Below are 15,221 nucleotides of genomic sequence, written 5' to 3'. Positions count from 1 at the left end.
ATGCTGCAAAGAACTTTAAAATAGTTTCACCAAATTGTTTTTATATAGCTTTTCTAGCCCTTTCCTCAAATTAGTTTTAATTTAGTATAAATGCCTTGTGCAGTTTATATCCTAAATACTGCAGTTACTTCATTTCACTTAAATTGGCTAGATGTGTTATAACTTACAGTGGGGGAATGTTATCATTGGTAAATCATTATTGTACATTAGAACAGGCTTAGCACATTAGTTAGTTATTAAAGTTGGTGAGACAAGACAGTTCATTAGAATCAGCATTGTAATTGTCCAAATCACATGTATTTCACCTAAAACATCAATAGTTTTTTGATTGTCACAGGAAGAAATTGTAGCTGTTGTCTTTAGATAGGTTTGTTAACTCCCCTGCTTCTTTCTGCCTATAAAGTAACAACACAATTTAATCTGAACAAAGTAATTTCATTTTGGAGCTAAAACAAGGTCTGATGGTGTGTTAAGACTTCAGTTTAAAATAGGTTGTTCTTTCATTACACACTGTGCACATAATCACAGTGTCAGTTGGCAGTGACGCTGAATTCAGTGAGTAGCAAAGGTCTCTGAGTAGAAAACGAGGGCTGAGCCTTTGCAAGATGTTTTTCAGCTTGGCCCAAGTGCAGGTGAGTGCTGACTGCTGCTGAATGCACTGTGCAAACACCCCTGCCTGTTCTCCCCCCAGGTATGAGACAACTTCCAGTGATGATTCCAGCTCTGAGGAGAGCTCCTCCTCGGATTCAGACGAGGAGTGTGAGGGCCATGAGTACCCCTGCGACCGGCACATGGTGGAGGGACAGTCCATGCCCTGCACCTCAGAGGTCTGTGGTGTGGGAGCAGAGAAGGAAAGCATCCCTCCAGAGTGTGAGGCTGAGGAGGCTGAAATCAGAGAGAGGTAGGTTGCTCACTCTCTCCTGAGCACTTTCAGAGGATTACCACTCTCATTGCACTATGAGAGCTGCAGGCCTGCTGTGTAAAACAGTAAATAAGCAAGCAAATGAGTTATGAACTACATGCATTGGGTCAGCAGCCTGCTGGGACCACATCTGCAATTTGCACCTTCCACAGCATCTCAGCTGTGGCTGATACTTCTTGGTGAGATAATGAGGTGCAGCAGCAAGGAGGTTGTCCAACCCTGAGATCGTATACTTCATACGGATCATATATTGTCATATACTTTAAGGCTACCATCACTCACTTGTCTGGAATTTCATGACCAAGTTACTTTTCAAATTGCTGGTAATGTGCTGTGTAAGGTATCATTTGACCAGCAAAGCTTTGTTTTTTGACACACAGAAAGCAGTAATGTGGTGATTTTTACTGATTCTTGATTTCTTGAAGTACAAACATAGTTCTAAGTTTGGCAGATGTTTACAAGTGTGCTAGAAAATTCTGTGAGTGGAATAGTTGTAAAAGAGCTAAGACAAAACTAGTGTCATGTTTCTCTGGAGATACAGCTTTGCATCAAACTTATCTGTAATTATCAACTGTTGAATAAGAGATGCAGAAATTTGTAATTTAGGGCTATTCATAGGCCTTGGAGCTGTGAGTTTTGAAGTGCCCTGAGCTTTATTTATACAGCACCGTAGCCTGTTATTTTACAAGTCACACAAAAATAGGGGCAGTTTCTCAAGGGAGCTCTCAGTTTATACATACACCGGCAAGAGGTGGTGATGAAGGGCATTAGGACACCTTAGATAGCCACATGTACTTGAGGAGCCTGTTCTTTGCAAGCTGACTCCACTGGCCGTGTGCCTTCACTGGGAAGAGGGAGGGTGCATGGCCGTGTGGGACCAAGTGTTGTCCAGGCAGTGGTTAATTGTTCTGGAACTACTAGCAGATGGCTTGTAACCCTGAAGGGCTAAAGTGCCGATTTTACATGTATGTGTTAGGCTTTCTACTTTTTGGGAGTATTTTTCTGGGAGATTGCCACTACCCTCTGTGGCAGGATGTAGGCAGAGACACTAGCCACAGCATGGTGTGCTGTGTGGCATAGTGATGGGCATTCTTATTATCACCTGTTCCCTGAGTTTTGAAATTTGTAATGGAAAGGGTGCAGAAGTGAAAACATAGAGGTGGACTGGAGAAAGAAGCTAAATTTCCAGACTGGACAGGATGAGAAAGACTGGTTCCAGTGAACCAGGGAGGCACCACATGTGCCCTTTCCTACCAGTTAATTCCATTTCCGTCAGAAGTGTTGGCATTTCCTCTTGTTAATCAAGTAATCAAAGCAGAGAGCATATAATACATTCTGTGTGGTAGTACAGCAGTAGGTGAGAATTTCCACTAGAAGGGTTGCCAGGTCTAAAGCACAGAAGCGATGGGTTGCCTGATCTCCATTCCCACTGCTGCTCCCACATACGTCTGGGAAACACATGTTTCCTCTTCGCGGACATCCATGGCCCTGCCAGTGGCTCCACTCACCATGAAGGGATTCCTTGCAGAGAAATGCTGTCAGAGCAGCTTCTGCATTGCAGCAGCTGATGGCTTGCTGGGAACATTCATTCCTACACAACTTTCAGCAAGGTAAATGTTTCTACAATGGAACATCAAGAGAAAAATTGAAACATGCCATGTATTCTGGTGTCTCCCTCAGATACGAACTAAGTGAAAAGATGCTTTCTGCCTGTCACCTGCTGAGAAACAACATTGATGACCCTAAGGCATTGACCAACAAAGATGTGGTAAGCAATGGATGGCAAAATTATCTCTGAGCTGTAACAAAAAAGCTTCAGGGAGAGATACCTTTTGGGTTTGCAGGCCCAGCACTGCAATGGCAAGGCAGAAGAGGATTTTGTGTTTCCTGAAAGAGTCACAAAGTGCTTTTTCTATCAGGAGACTTTTGTCCAGAGAATGTACTTGTGCTTTGTGTGCTGGGGTGTTGTTTCCCAAGACAGAAAAATAGTAACATGAAAGTGCAGTTTCAACACAACCCTACATTCCCATGTTATTTTTGTAAGCATTGGTTTTGAACTGCTGTGGGTGGCTTTCAGGCCTCACATTTGGAGACTGCAGGGGTGAGAGACCTATTTCTCCCCCTAACAAAAGCTCAGTCTGTTCTGAAACTGCACGTGCTCTGCCTCCTTCTAAGTGCAGGGGTACTGTTTCTGTCTGGCTCACTGCACTGGCAGCTTTTATCAGTGCAGTTTGCTTCATACAGGAATTGGCTATATGCCTCATATAAGAATTGCCTATGCTACTTTGTGAGGGCAATCTGAAAGAAAATGAACACTGCTTAGTGATACGAAATTGAATTTTGCAGTTGTTACAGTTGTGTGGTAGTGCAAAAGGCAACAGTCTAGTACCAGTCTCCTTTATGGTAGAGCATCTGCAGCTTCTTGAAGACAGTAATATTGTCTGTACGACACAGAGACAAGTATCATCTGTGTCCATTTCTGACATATGTTGGCAGGGCAATGTTTAATACAGTTGTGATGGGTAGTTTTTAACTCTGTGTCAGTCCTTCAGGAGTAGTTTAGGCATTGAAACAACAAATGCTCCAGGTGCAGTCAGCGTTGAAAGTGTCAAAAATAGCGTAACCTGGTCATAATCTCTGCGTTGGCAGTATAATTTGAATTTACATGTTTCTTTGTTATTCTTAAAGTGTTTGCCAGCTCAAGTGAGCCTTAAAGGTGGAAGATGCAGCCTAATCAGCTCTTGTTCTCTGTCTGCAGATAAAGAGGTCTTGTCCAAAAAGGGTAAACTTTAGTACAGCTATGGATGCAGACGAATTGTCCTAATCTCTTCCAGCATACTCACCTCTTGTAGCTGCTGTTTACATCAGAAAGAACTGCAGACTGCTCCTTTTGGGATGTGATGGGTTACTTAAATTGAAATAAATGTAACATTTACTTAATAGTACCTGTAGTACTGTGACTGTAAAAATAATTTCCTAGTGGTATTTTGCTCTCAGTAGTGCCTAAAATAAAAAAAAAAAATTGTGTCACTTTATCACCACTTCCATGTTTTAACTCTGTACGTTCACAATACACATGGTCTTTTGACTCAAACAGTTGAAACTTTTAAGTTTTTATTATAGTAGTACTGGTATATAGTATTCTGTATAAATGCTTGTATGTGTAGTACAGATATATATGTAGTGCTGACATATAGAATATTTTCCCTTTGCCAGACATGGGGGCCCCTTTAGAGCTACTGGTACAGGTCCTCTGTGTTTTCCCTAGAGGCTGGAGAAGCATGCTGAGTGTTTTCTGTGCAAAATTGTCCTTGAACATACTGGCCACCTTGTAGGTGGGGATTTTTGAGAAGACAAAAAGAACACGATGGTCCTTCCAGGTTAGAGAAATTGTCTCAGAAAATCAGAGCTGGCAGTGACTGCAGGAGCCCTGTTGGCTTGCAGCTAGATCTGCTCTACGTATGTTGTTCCCAACAGACAGTTATCTGGCCTAAGGGTTTCCTACCCCTCCATCCTCAGTCCATATCAATGGGAAAGTTTATCCTGAATATTGCTGTCGAAATCCCATACTACTACAGCCATCTATCCTGCAGGTGAGGAACAGGCTCCCTCTTTTCTCACTGCAGCAGCCTTTTGCACTGTGAAAATGTTACGATGCTCCTTTCCTCATTTGTTTTTCAGCACAGCATCTTAAGTTCTTTGTCCTGTGGGTTAGATTTCCTTGATTTCTAATGGTTCTCACTGCTCACCAGTTTCAGCCGAGTCTTTTATATCATTGAGTGCTTGGACCAGAGAAGGTAGTCTAGCTGTTGCTTCAAAAATGCTAGGCAGAGAGAAGGGACTACATCACATGTGATGGAAGCTACATATGTAAGTTACTCCAAAACAGTATTTGACGTTTTCATTAGTGTGGTGTTGTTGACTCAGGTTCAGTTAGTGGTCCTCTGTAATGCCCAGCTCTTCTGCAGAAGTGCTGTCCAGCCGGTTCTGCTATATTTTGTGCATTTGATAACTCATGCCTTGGAATTGGTCCTAATTGACTTAGCATGCTGTGCTTTTAAATCACCAAGAAATGTGTGTTCCCACTGCTCTTAGTCTTAGGTTCATTAGTGTTTTATAAACTTAGTTAAATATTTAATGGAAATTGTTAGTCCAAGTCATTTTTCTCTTCACTAGTATTTAATATCCATAAATTCTGTGAGTAATTTCATCCTAAAATTCTGTGCCCTCACAGGAGAACCATTCCGGAGAATTTGGTAAAATGAGAGGAAGTAAACAATTGGTGCTTTAAAGAGGATTTTAGTCAGAGGGGAAGCTTCAGTCCATATAGCTTGTTTGTGAGCTGAATACTTTCTTCCCACATTTGACTAAAAAAGGCCTGACATCCTGCATCACTGACTTGCGCGATGGAAAATCCTTTAAATGGATTACCTATATGTAAGTTTTTCTGTCTTGGTTTTGGCAGAGGTTTTGTTTAAATACCATCCAGCATGAGTGGTTTCGTGTCTCAAGTCAGAAGTCAGCTGTCCCTGAAATGGTTGGAGACTACATAACTGCTTTTGAAGAGATTTCTCCTGCTGTCCTCAGACATATCATCAACATGGCAGATGGAAATGGAAACACAGCTCTGCATTACAGTGTCTCACATTCTAACTTTGAGATTGTGAAGCTTCTTCTGGATGCAAGTAGGTTGACTTCTTGGCATATTTTTTTAAATTATTTTCGTTCTTTGCAGTCTTCGTGGGTAAAATTATTGATGAGCAAGGGATCAAATTTGAGTGTCCTATAGCAGCTGTTCTAACTGTTAACAGTTGCATCATGGCTCACTTGGGTAGTCTAGAATCCTTGTTTCTGTTGCTAGCTTTGGAAGTGATGGTGATGGCTCTTGAAGAAGTTACAGAAACACTCAAGTAAATTATGTACAGAGTCGGTTAGTATTTCAAACAGATAGGTAGATCCCTGACTCTTGGCCTGTAGTCCGAGTGCAGCAGCAAAAGAATCATGGAACGGTTTTAGTTGGAATGAACTTCAAAATTTAATCATCTGTTTCCAACACTCCGACATGGGCAGGGACACCTCCCACTAGACCAGGCTGCCCAAGGCCCCATCGAACGTAACCTTGAATGCTTCCAGGGAGGGGGCATCTAGAACTTCCATGGGCAACCTGTTCCAGTGTCTCACCACTGTTAGCATGAAGAATTTCTTTGTAATGTCTAATGTAAATCTTCCCCCTTCCAATTTAAAGCTATTCCCACTCATTCCATCACTACATGCCCTTTTAAAAAGTCCTTCCCCAGCTTTCCTATAGGCCCCATGTAAGTACTGGAAAGTCGCTATAAGATCTTTCTGGAGCCTTCTCTTCTCCTGGCTGAACAACCAACTATCTCAGCCTGTCTTCACAGCAGAGGTGCTCCAGCCCTCTGATTATCTTCATGGCCCTCCCCAATTCAACAGTTTCATATCCTGAGGCAGCACAGCTGCTGCTTTGCCAGTGGTAGGATGGAGGAATATGCATTCAGGTGTAAATGTCCATGTTAAACACTCAAACCAGTCTAGCTTAATTTTACTGGAACAGTACAAAAGCTTTTTCTGTTCACCACAGTGGCTCCTTTGGGAAATGAGCAGTATGGCATTCTGCCATAGAGGAGCATTTATATGATTGATGAGCAATGTCATAATGCTTCATATAGTTGCTTTTGTTGTTACTTTCTTCTCTCAATTCCCTTTCCACATACATGTAGAGAAGATAGTGGCAGAGGGGAGAGTCCAGAGCATCTGCTCCTTACATGCTTCAAGCTAGAAAGCAGTGAGCAGAAAGTGTCATATGTTGGAGCTGGTCCCATGCAGGATGCAATCTGTTTAAGCCTGTTTTTCTCTCCTTGACTTATGTTTCTTTCATTAAAGTAGCTACAAAACCTATCACAGTTGGTTGTGAAGCTTACCTCGGCCAGCAACATAGTTGGAGTGTTAGCCTAACAATATTTATGAAACAAGAAGGGTAACATCAGATAAACAAGGATATTAATGATACAAATCTCAGCTTTGATAACCCAGCACGTATGTCACTGCAAAGCCTTCCTTGGCAGGAAAGAGCACTTTGAAATCTCCGGTCCTATTTGAAGGCAGCCTGTTGGGAAGAGTGAGTCATGGCTGGGGAATGCGGGGAATGTCAGGAGCACAGTGAAATGCAGCAGGCTGGCTCTGTGGCCCAGCGGTGGGAGAAAACTGCCCCTCAGTGTATCTCGGGGTAGTGATAGCACATTCATCTGTTGCTGGAAGTCAGGACTCCTGTAGTTTACAGCAGCTGCTGTATTCCTATGAAGACAGTGGGTTTTAACTGGAAAATCCAAAAACTATGACTTGTGCCAGGTGTGCAGGAGCACTCTGCATGTACACTTGGAAAATATTTGTGAACAGGAAAACTTCAGGTTTCAACAGTCATCCTCTTGATGATTTCTAAATCATCAACTTTGCAATGTGGTTATATCATGGGCAGATTCTTGGTTCAAGAATTCTATGTCTGTGTGTTTGGTGGGAAGAGCAGATGAGATAAGAGATTCCTCTGTATCACCATGCAGTGTTAGCAAGAAGACAAATAGAAAAATAGCTCCACTCATTAGCCACATAGAAAAGGAGGTGAAATCTGACCTCAGAAAACACACTTTAGTGAAATATTCTAATCAGGTGTAGGAGAGCATCATCACTTCCAATAATTATTCATTACTTATAAAGTAATGCATGTAGCAGTGTGTCATGTTCTGTGGCATCAGTGGTTTCATAGCAGTGACTTCTGAAAGTAAGGTTGAGCTACTGTTTATAAGGTAGCACAGGAACATGAAAAAATGTGCATTTTCTTACATCTGCACTTGTATTGCTTCTGTGATGTTCTTTTCACTTTAAGAAAAAAGAAAGGGACAAAAAGCCTTTGGCAATAAATGTGAAGAATTTCCTGGAACATTTTTGCTTGTTAAGATATCTGTGGATAACAAGTCTAGAGATACTGTTTATGTCCGAGTCCTTGCTTTCCAATACGATTAGCATACTGAAAGGCCTGCTGCCTGGTTAACTAATAAGCCCTGCTGGATTTCTGCACAGTGTAAGGAGCAAAGACAGACTGGAAGTTAGACTTGAGGAAAAAGGAGAACTCTTGTCAGCTGCTGGCGTTAGTCAGAGGACTTGACTATATTTGTTCCCGGAGTACTTTTGTTCACAGTTAAGTATTCTGTAGAGCTGGAAACAGTCTATAATTAAAAGGGTTTTTTTCTGCAGCTCCAAACACGTCAGAGTACACTTGCAGATCTTTGAAATAACAGCAGTTACAGGAAAATGTTTGTGCTGAGGACAAGCAGCTTTTCCACTGACTGTGTTGCTGGGCCATTTTTGTTTTATAGTGCATATCACCCCAGAAGAGGGGCTTAAAGACTCTCCTGATGGTATTCCTGGGGTTCAGGCCCACGACCCCAACAGTCGTGACAAATTTCAGACCCCTTGCTTTTACAAAAGGGAAAAAACACAGAAAGAAATCCCTAAATGATGACCTATGAAATGGCTTTGTGCTCTCTCTTGTGTTGCACGTGTAGTAGAAGAGAATCTTTTTCTTTCTCAGACTCAAGAGTACTCCTTTTTATTTTTTTCTTCACTTTCCCTTGAACTGCTTCCATTATGAGAGCAATTGCTGCTTTTTATAGGCTGCTCTACTAACAGTTTATTCTGTTCATTATTACAATTGCTGCTTTTTGGTTTCCTGCTTTCCAAAGAAATTATGTCATCCCTCTGCAGATGTCTGTAATGTAAATCATCAGAACAAGGCCGGCTATACCCCCATCATGCTTGCAGCACTTGCAGCTGTGGAAGCGGAGAAGGATATGAGGATAGTGGAGGAACTGTTCAGCTGTGGGGATGTGAATGCTAAAGCCAGCCAGGTCAGTCAAATGGTTCATAAGACACCATTCGCACTCTTGTGTCTTCTTACCTTTCCTTCCATGCTCCTATCCCTGCTCCATCAGTTCAGCTTTTGCAGTCATTGACTGTTACCCTCTGCAGTCTTTGATGTTTCTGTGTATGTTTTTGAGAGCCACGGAAGAACAAGCGAGCCTCAAGTCTGGATCTCTTCTAAAAATGAAGATTGAGTATTGTATAAAAGAACCATTACTGAATTTTAGGAGACATTTACAAATTCTTTACCACCTAGTTCCTTCCAAGGAACTCCAGATGGTTGGAAATAGATCTGATATTTTCCATTAATTTAATAAATAGCTGTGTGAATGTGGGATATATTAAGCATAAAAGGTACTTAAATAATGGCAAGCAGAACCTTGAGAGTTCTGTATAAAATAACAATCTTCGTTTTTCCCTCAGAAGAAGGACAGTGCCAAAAAAGTAAGTGTGCATGCTTTGTCACCTGTTGTGTAATTATTTGGGTTTTCCTCTTCTTTCTATGCAGGCTGGTCAGACTGCACTGATGCTAGCTGTGAGTCATGGGCGGATAGACATGGTTAAAGCTTTACTGGCCTGTGGTGCAGATGTCAATATCCAGGACGACGAGGGCTCTACAGCTCTGATGTGTGCTAGTGAACACGGACATGTAGAGATTGTCAAACTTCTCCTGGCACAGCCTGGGTGTAATGGCACCCTAGAGGACAATGTGAGTTCCCTTTCCACTGTGTTTCATTGGATAGCTTCTCCACTCTGGAATTTTTTTCTAATTAATTTTTTTTGATGAAGCGAAGAGCTGCTGAAATCTACTTACATCAATCTCTGACTCACAGCACAGAATGAATTCATTCATTCATACTAAATGCATGAATCCTGTGCTTAGTGGTAGCAAGTGCTGTGATTATTTGGCTAGTATCTTTGGTTTTTTTTAACAGACCTAGCTAGTAGCAATTCTTATGGTTAGCTGTAGGTGTGCTGTGGCTACAACAGAAAAAACATTTGCTAGCTTATGGTAAAACATCTTCCCAATTCACATTCCTTCTCCCTTTCCCAGGAATCTTCCAATTTTCAGTTAGGACCTTATCTGGTGACATAACAGCCTTGCTGCGTTGCTTTTCTGTGTCCGTGGCAAACATCAAGCCTACAGTTCTCTTCACAGGCTGTTCACACAGTATCTCCACCATGACTTCTGAGATTACAGGTTTGGTCTCAGTCATGAAGCTACATTTTCCTGACAATAAACAGATACAGGCTGTGACTTCAGTGCTCAGTAAGACCTTTGGGTATTTCTTGTCAGCAAGGATCATTGCAGTCGACACTGTCAGCAGACAAAAATATTGATTCAGCTCATTTCTCGCCAGTACTGTGTACTTGTTAACTTCACTTCTTGGATACGTTTCCATTCTTCCTGTTCCTTTACCCACTGAGCATTGAAATGGAGCCTAGGTTTGAGATCTGGGAGGGCAGTGTGTGGTTACTTGATGAAGTTGTTCCAGAGGGGCAGAGACGTCATTTCTGTTCATTCACTGACCTACTGCAGGAGCTGGCTCAGTTGAACAATGGTGCCAGTGGTAACAACTGCGCTGAGGGAAAATTATAAGAAGGCCTCAGTGTAACAAATACTTTTAGGGGCAGTCTAAACTGCGGGTTACTGCAGTCTGGATGCTGTTAGCACTATTAATCACCAACTCAATAATGAGAGTCTTTATGGAGACGTGACACTTAACGACTCCTGCAGGCTGTTGGGTACTGTTTCCCAAGCACAGCCTGCTGCTTACGCATTTTATAATGAGTTTGTCAGTGCTGTGAGATTATGAAATTTTTAGCATTCCCCTGGCTATTCCGAATGTGACAGTGATGCTTTTCCAGTCAGCATGATCAGTAGTAAGCTGAGCTTCATCCTTCTGATGTGTGTTACTCTGGCAGTGATTCAGCATCTCTTTAAGAGTGTGGCTTTTCTTGGTGTTGACTGTGAAGTATTTGTAGTGTGCTATATTGCACTGTAGTGGACGGCTCTTCTAGCTCCGTGTCTGCTCAGGACAATTAGATTTATGTATAATCACTCTCTGCTGTCTTATAAGAAGACTTTCCAATTGGATGCTGTCCATCATGTCACACGCTGGAGAATGGGTTTACGGTTTCCTTAAATTGGTGCCAACCTCTCTTAATACCAGTGCTATAGCAGTGGCTGGAAAACGTTCCCCATTCAGAGAGCTAACATAAGAGGTGATCCCTATGAAAGGATAGTTCAAATACTGGCGTTATTGTGGAAACTTTTGTGCACAGAAGCTTGTAGCTAGACAGTGCTACTGTGAGATTTGTGCTGAAGTTGTAGCTGCCTGACTTATAATTTAAACACCACCAGAGAGCAGAGGGTGGTAGCCACATGATGCACCAATTTCAGGAAGGTGAGAAAACGAGGAAGGCAAAGTTGGGATGTAGCAGCTTTGTACAAGTGTGCTCACTCAGGGGTTCACATCACACATTGTCTGACATCTTCTTTCTGGAGCAGACATGGCCTAAGGGAAGACAGGAGGTCAATGAAACTATCTTTCAGCAAAAGCATTTCTTGTTTCTAAGCCTGAACAACCGTGGTTTCTGAAAGCAGTAGTATCTTCTCAGAATCTGAGGTGACGGTATTTAACCAGGAAAGTTCATTTGTTTGTAGTAACCTTCCATCAAGGAGCATTTGAAATTATGAATGCAACTGCTTTTAGTGCTAATGGGAGCTTTAACACAGTAATTTCTCTGTAAAACAGCATGATATTTGATTAGTGTTTATCCCTCCCTTATAGTTTCTTCCACTCCTCACTGATATTGTAGTTTTTCTGAGTCAGCCCACTCTTCTGAAATCACTGGTGTTACACTGCCCTACATGTAACGTTACTGTGATAGCGGCATGTTCATTCTTCCTCAGCAATAATCGTGACTCCTTATTGAGAGAAATTATGATGCCTTGTGACTGTCTCATAAAACAGCAATACAAGGCTTATTGTCAGTTAATTATAATAAAAGAAATTAAATGAGACTTGAAATTAACCCCACTATCTGCCTGAGCAGTAGGGCCTCTGCTTCATAACTTCCATTCTCTGTGGGATGGTAGGGCTTTTAAGAGATCTGTTTATCAACAAAAGCACTAATTCTCTTATTTCTTCCTTTGCTCTCTCAGGATGGCAGCACAGCACTTTCAATAGCCCTTGAAGCCGGACACAAGGACATAGCGGTTCTCCTTTATGCCCATGTCAACTTTTCCAAAACCCAGTCACCGGTTAGTACACAAGGTCCTGCAGTTTATGTTTTAGTTTTCTGCTCCTGAACATGAACAGTAAAACATGAACAAAAAGCTAACACCTTGGCAGCTGTACAGCAGCTTGAAATTTCAAGTTTATTCATAGGCTAATTTTTATGCTGTTAAGTGGAATGTACAATTTTAAATACAGGTTGACTGCAGAAAGCTGAACCCTGGCTGAAGGATAACTCCTTCCTTTTATCTATGGGAACAGATAGCTCACAAGCAGGATTCACTGCACTCTGTGCAGAGGTGCTGTTTCATCTTTGTAAAGCTCATTATTGACCTGGTCACCAAAACACAGCTGACTGTGGAGTTAAAACTGTCCTAGGTGTTCTGGCAACTATTGCCCTGCTCTCCAAGCCCTGGCATACTCTCCTAATAAACTGCTGCTGAATGTTTCACTGTCTAAACAACATGCACTCTTAATTAGTAGGCTGTAGGACAGCAGGCACTGTTCTTCATAAAATGGAAAAAAAAAAAAAAAAAAAGGAAAATTAATCTGTGCAATTAAAGGCAAGGGATTGAATGGTGCTTGTGACTGCTGTTTTTTCATTCAGCTGGCTAGAAAAATTGTTCTTTTTTGTTTTCTAGGGCACTCCTAGGCTTAGCAGAAAGACATCTCCTGGTCCCACCCACAGAGCCACGTTTGAGTAGTAGTACGTGAATATCTGTAAGAATCTCTATGCCATCTTTAAGCTGCTAAATGTTACTGTTTTACTGAGACAGATACTGAATGTAATTGTCTTGTGCCTGAACTCACCAGCAAAGTGAAAGCAGAGATCTAGTGCTAAAGATAGAAAACTGCAAACTTGAAGAAAGCATATAGTTAAATAGTGTTCAGCTGAGAGCCTTAGCAAGAACTGTTCTTTTGTGCACCTACTTGTCTTTCCATATGGCATAAATCCTGTTTCTCTTTGCTATAGGTTACCCTTTCTGATGTTATATGCAGCCTAAGACTTCTAAGCAATTCATGCAGCGGTCTTTTGGTGGCTTGTTTTTAATCGTTCTAAAACATACTCATATTTACTGTGCCTAGACTTCATCACAGTAACCTTTTCAAAGATTTCATTCCAACATGATTTTGATGTTTTTAATTTCTTTGAAATGCAGAAGTTGCAATTGCTTATAAAGTCAGCTCCGTGGATCTTGAGCTGGTGGGTGAGTGGGTAGGTATTGGGGATAGAACCTCTTGTCAGGTCTGAAGTTCACTAAATAAGTTGTTGCTAATTGGGGATAATGTATAACTTTTTATATGAAAGATACTAGTATCTATAAAATTAACTCGCACAGTATTTTCAACATTTTATATTCCTTAATAATTGAAACCTCCACAAAGAATTACATATCCTGTTACCATATTTTTATTAACTGTGTCAGTCTATAAGCTCCATACATGTTTGTTGGAGAGTAAAATTAGAGGTACCAGCTGTATATTCCCCTTGAGCAGAATTGAGCATAGTTCTTGGTGCATATTTATGGAATGCTATTACCTTGTCACATTCACTTTAGTCATGTGTATTGAAATGTTTGAAGTGCCTTAGACTCTTGCCATATTTTCAGAATAAAATTTCATTACGCTGTTTAACTCCTCTCCTGGTTTATGTGTGATTTGTCATCATCCAGAAATGCTGCACATTACAATTGCAGCAGCAAAACAGCAAAGCTGGGAGGACTGGATAGCTCAACCCTTGGTGGGGGGGGGGGGGCAGGTAAACAGCATCAGTGTTTAAACTAGGGTTTTTTGTGCTGACTGGCAGAGTTTTTTAAGTTTTGTGCAAGTTGATCTTCCTTTGCTGGTCTTGCACGTGCTGCAAAGGAAGGACTGTTTGTTGTTCGGGTGAGAAGTGACCCATCTTGGCCATGTAAAGCCTTACGGCGAGGCACTGAAGGATAGTGTTCAAGCAGTTCACTTGAACTGCAAAGTACTTACCAATTGAAATAGAAGCCTTATAGCTTTATATTCCAAACAGTCCTAGCACCTTGGTGAAGGGCAAGATAGTTGGAACAAATCCTAAGTTCATAGTGTCATAGTATAGTTACGGTTGGAAGGGACCTTAAAGATCATCTAGCTCCAGCGCCCCTGCCATGGGCAGGGACATCCCACTAAAGCAGGCTATCCAAGGCCCCATCCAACCTGGTCTTGAACACCTCCAGGGATGGGGCAGCCACAACCTCTGTGGGCAACCTGTTCCAGTGTCTTACCACTCTCGTGGTGAAGAAATTCCTCCTTATGTCTAGTCTAAATTGGCCCCTCTCCAGTTTATACCTGTTCCCCCCCGGTCCTATCCCCACAACCCTTTACGAATAGCCCCTCTCCAGCTTTCCTGTAGGCCCCCTTCAGGTACTGGAGGGTTGCTGTAAGATCTCCTCAGAGCCTTCTCCAGGCTGAACAGGCCCAACTCTCTCATCCTGTCCTCATACAGATGGTGCTCCAGCCCTCTGATCATCTTTGTAGCCCTCTTCTGGACCCATTCCAACAGCTCCATATCCTTCTTACATTGAGGATTCCAGAACTGGACACAGTATTCCAGATGAGGTGTCACAATAGGGGAATAGAGGGGCAGAATCCCTTCCCTCAACCTGCTGGCCACGCTGCTTTTGATGCAGCCCAGGATATGGTTGGCCTTCTGGGCTGCGAGCACGCATTGCCGGCTCAAGTCAAGCTTCTTATCAATCAGCACGCCTAAGTCCTTCTCTGCAGGACTGATCTCAATTACATCATCCCCCATCCTGTATTGAAACTCTGGACTGCCCTGACCCAGGTGTAGGACCTTGCATTTGGCCTTGTTGAACGTCATGAGGTTTGCACAGGCCCACTTCGGGTACCCCTTGATGACACCCCAGTCTTCCGGTCTTCCGGTGTGGCAACAGCACCACTCAGCTTGGTGTAACCTGCAAACCTGCCAAGGGTGCACTTGATCTTGCTGTCTATATCATTGATGAAGATATTAAACAGCACTGGTCCTAGTGTGGACCCCTGACAGACACCACTTGTCACAGATCTCTATCTGGACATCCAGCTGTTTACCACTACTCTCTGAATATGACCATCCAACCAATTTTTATCCACAG

The 15,221-nt window shown here is 42.2% G+C and overlaps 1 protein-coding gene across 4 annotated transcripts in view; it reads left to right on the top strand.

Annotated features, from left to right (window-relative positions):
* KANK1 (KN motif and ankyrin repeat domains 1) overlaps positions 1-13,740 on the top strand; it is a 127,104-nt gene extending 113,364 nt beyond the window's left edge. For 3 of the 4 annotated variants that reach the window (XM_054055124.1, XM_054055125.1, XM_054055128.1), the window contains 7 exons: positions 692-901; positions 2,603-2,690; positions 5,388-5,607; positions 8,702-8,844; positions 9,366-9,566; positions 12,027-12,125; positions 12,741-13,740. In XM_054055124.1, coding sequence (XP_053911099.1) covers positions 692-901; positions 2,603-2,690; positions 5,388-5,607; positions 8,702-8,844; positions 9,366-9,566; positions 12,027-12,125; positions 12,741-12,803 — 1,024 coding nt within the window. In that variant the 3' untranslated portion in view covers positions 12,804-13,740. Of the gene's footprint in view, positions 1-691; positions 902-2,602; positions 2,691-5,387; positions 5,608-8,701; positions 8,845-9,365; positions 9,567-12,026; positions 12,139-12,740 lie in introns of all 4 variants that reach the window. The other variant, XM_054055126.1, reaches the window with a different exon arrangement.
* Positions 13,741-15,221: the final 1,481 nt, after the last annotated feature.

Source organism: Cuculus canorus, chromosome Z (genome assembly GCF_017976375.1).
Source record: "Cuculus canorus isolate bCucCan1 chromosome Z, bCucCan1.pri, whole genome shotgun sequence".
NCBI lineage: Eukaryota > Metazoa > Chordata > Aves > Cuculiformes > Cuculidae > Cuculus > Cuculus canorus.
The sequence above is the reverse complement of the archived record's forward strand: the minus strand, read 5'-3'. Positions and strand labels throughout refer to the sequence as shown.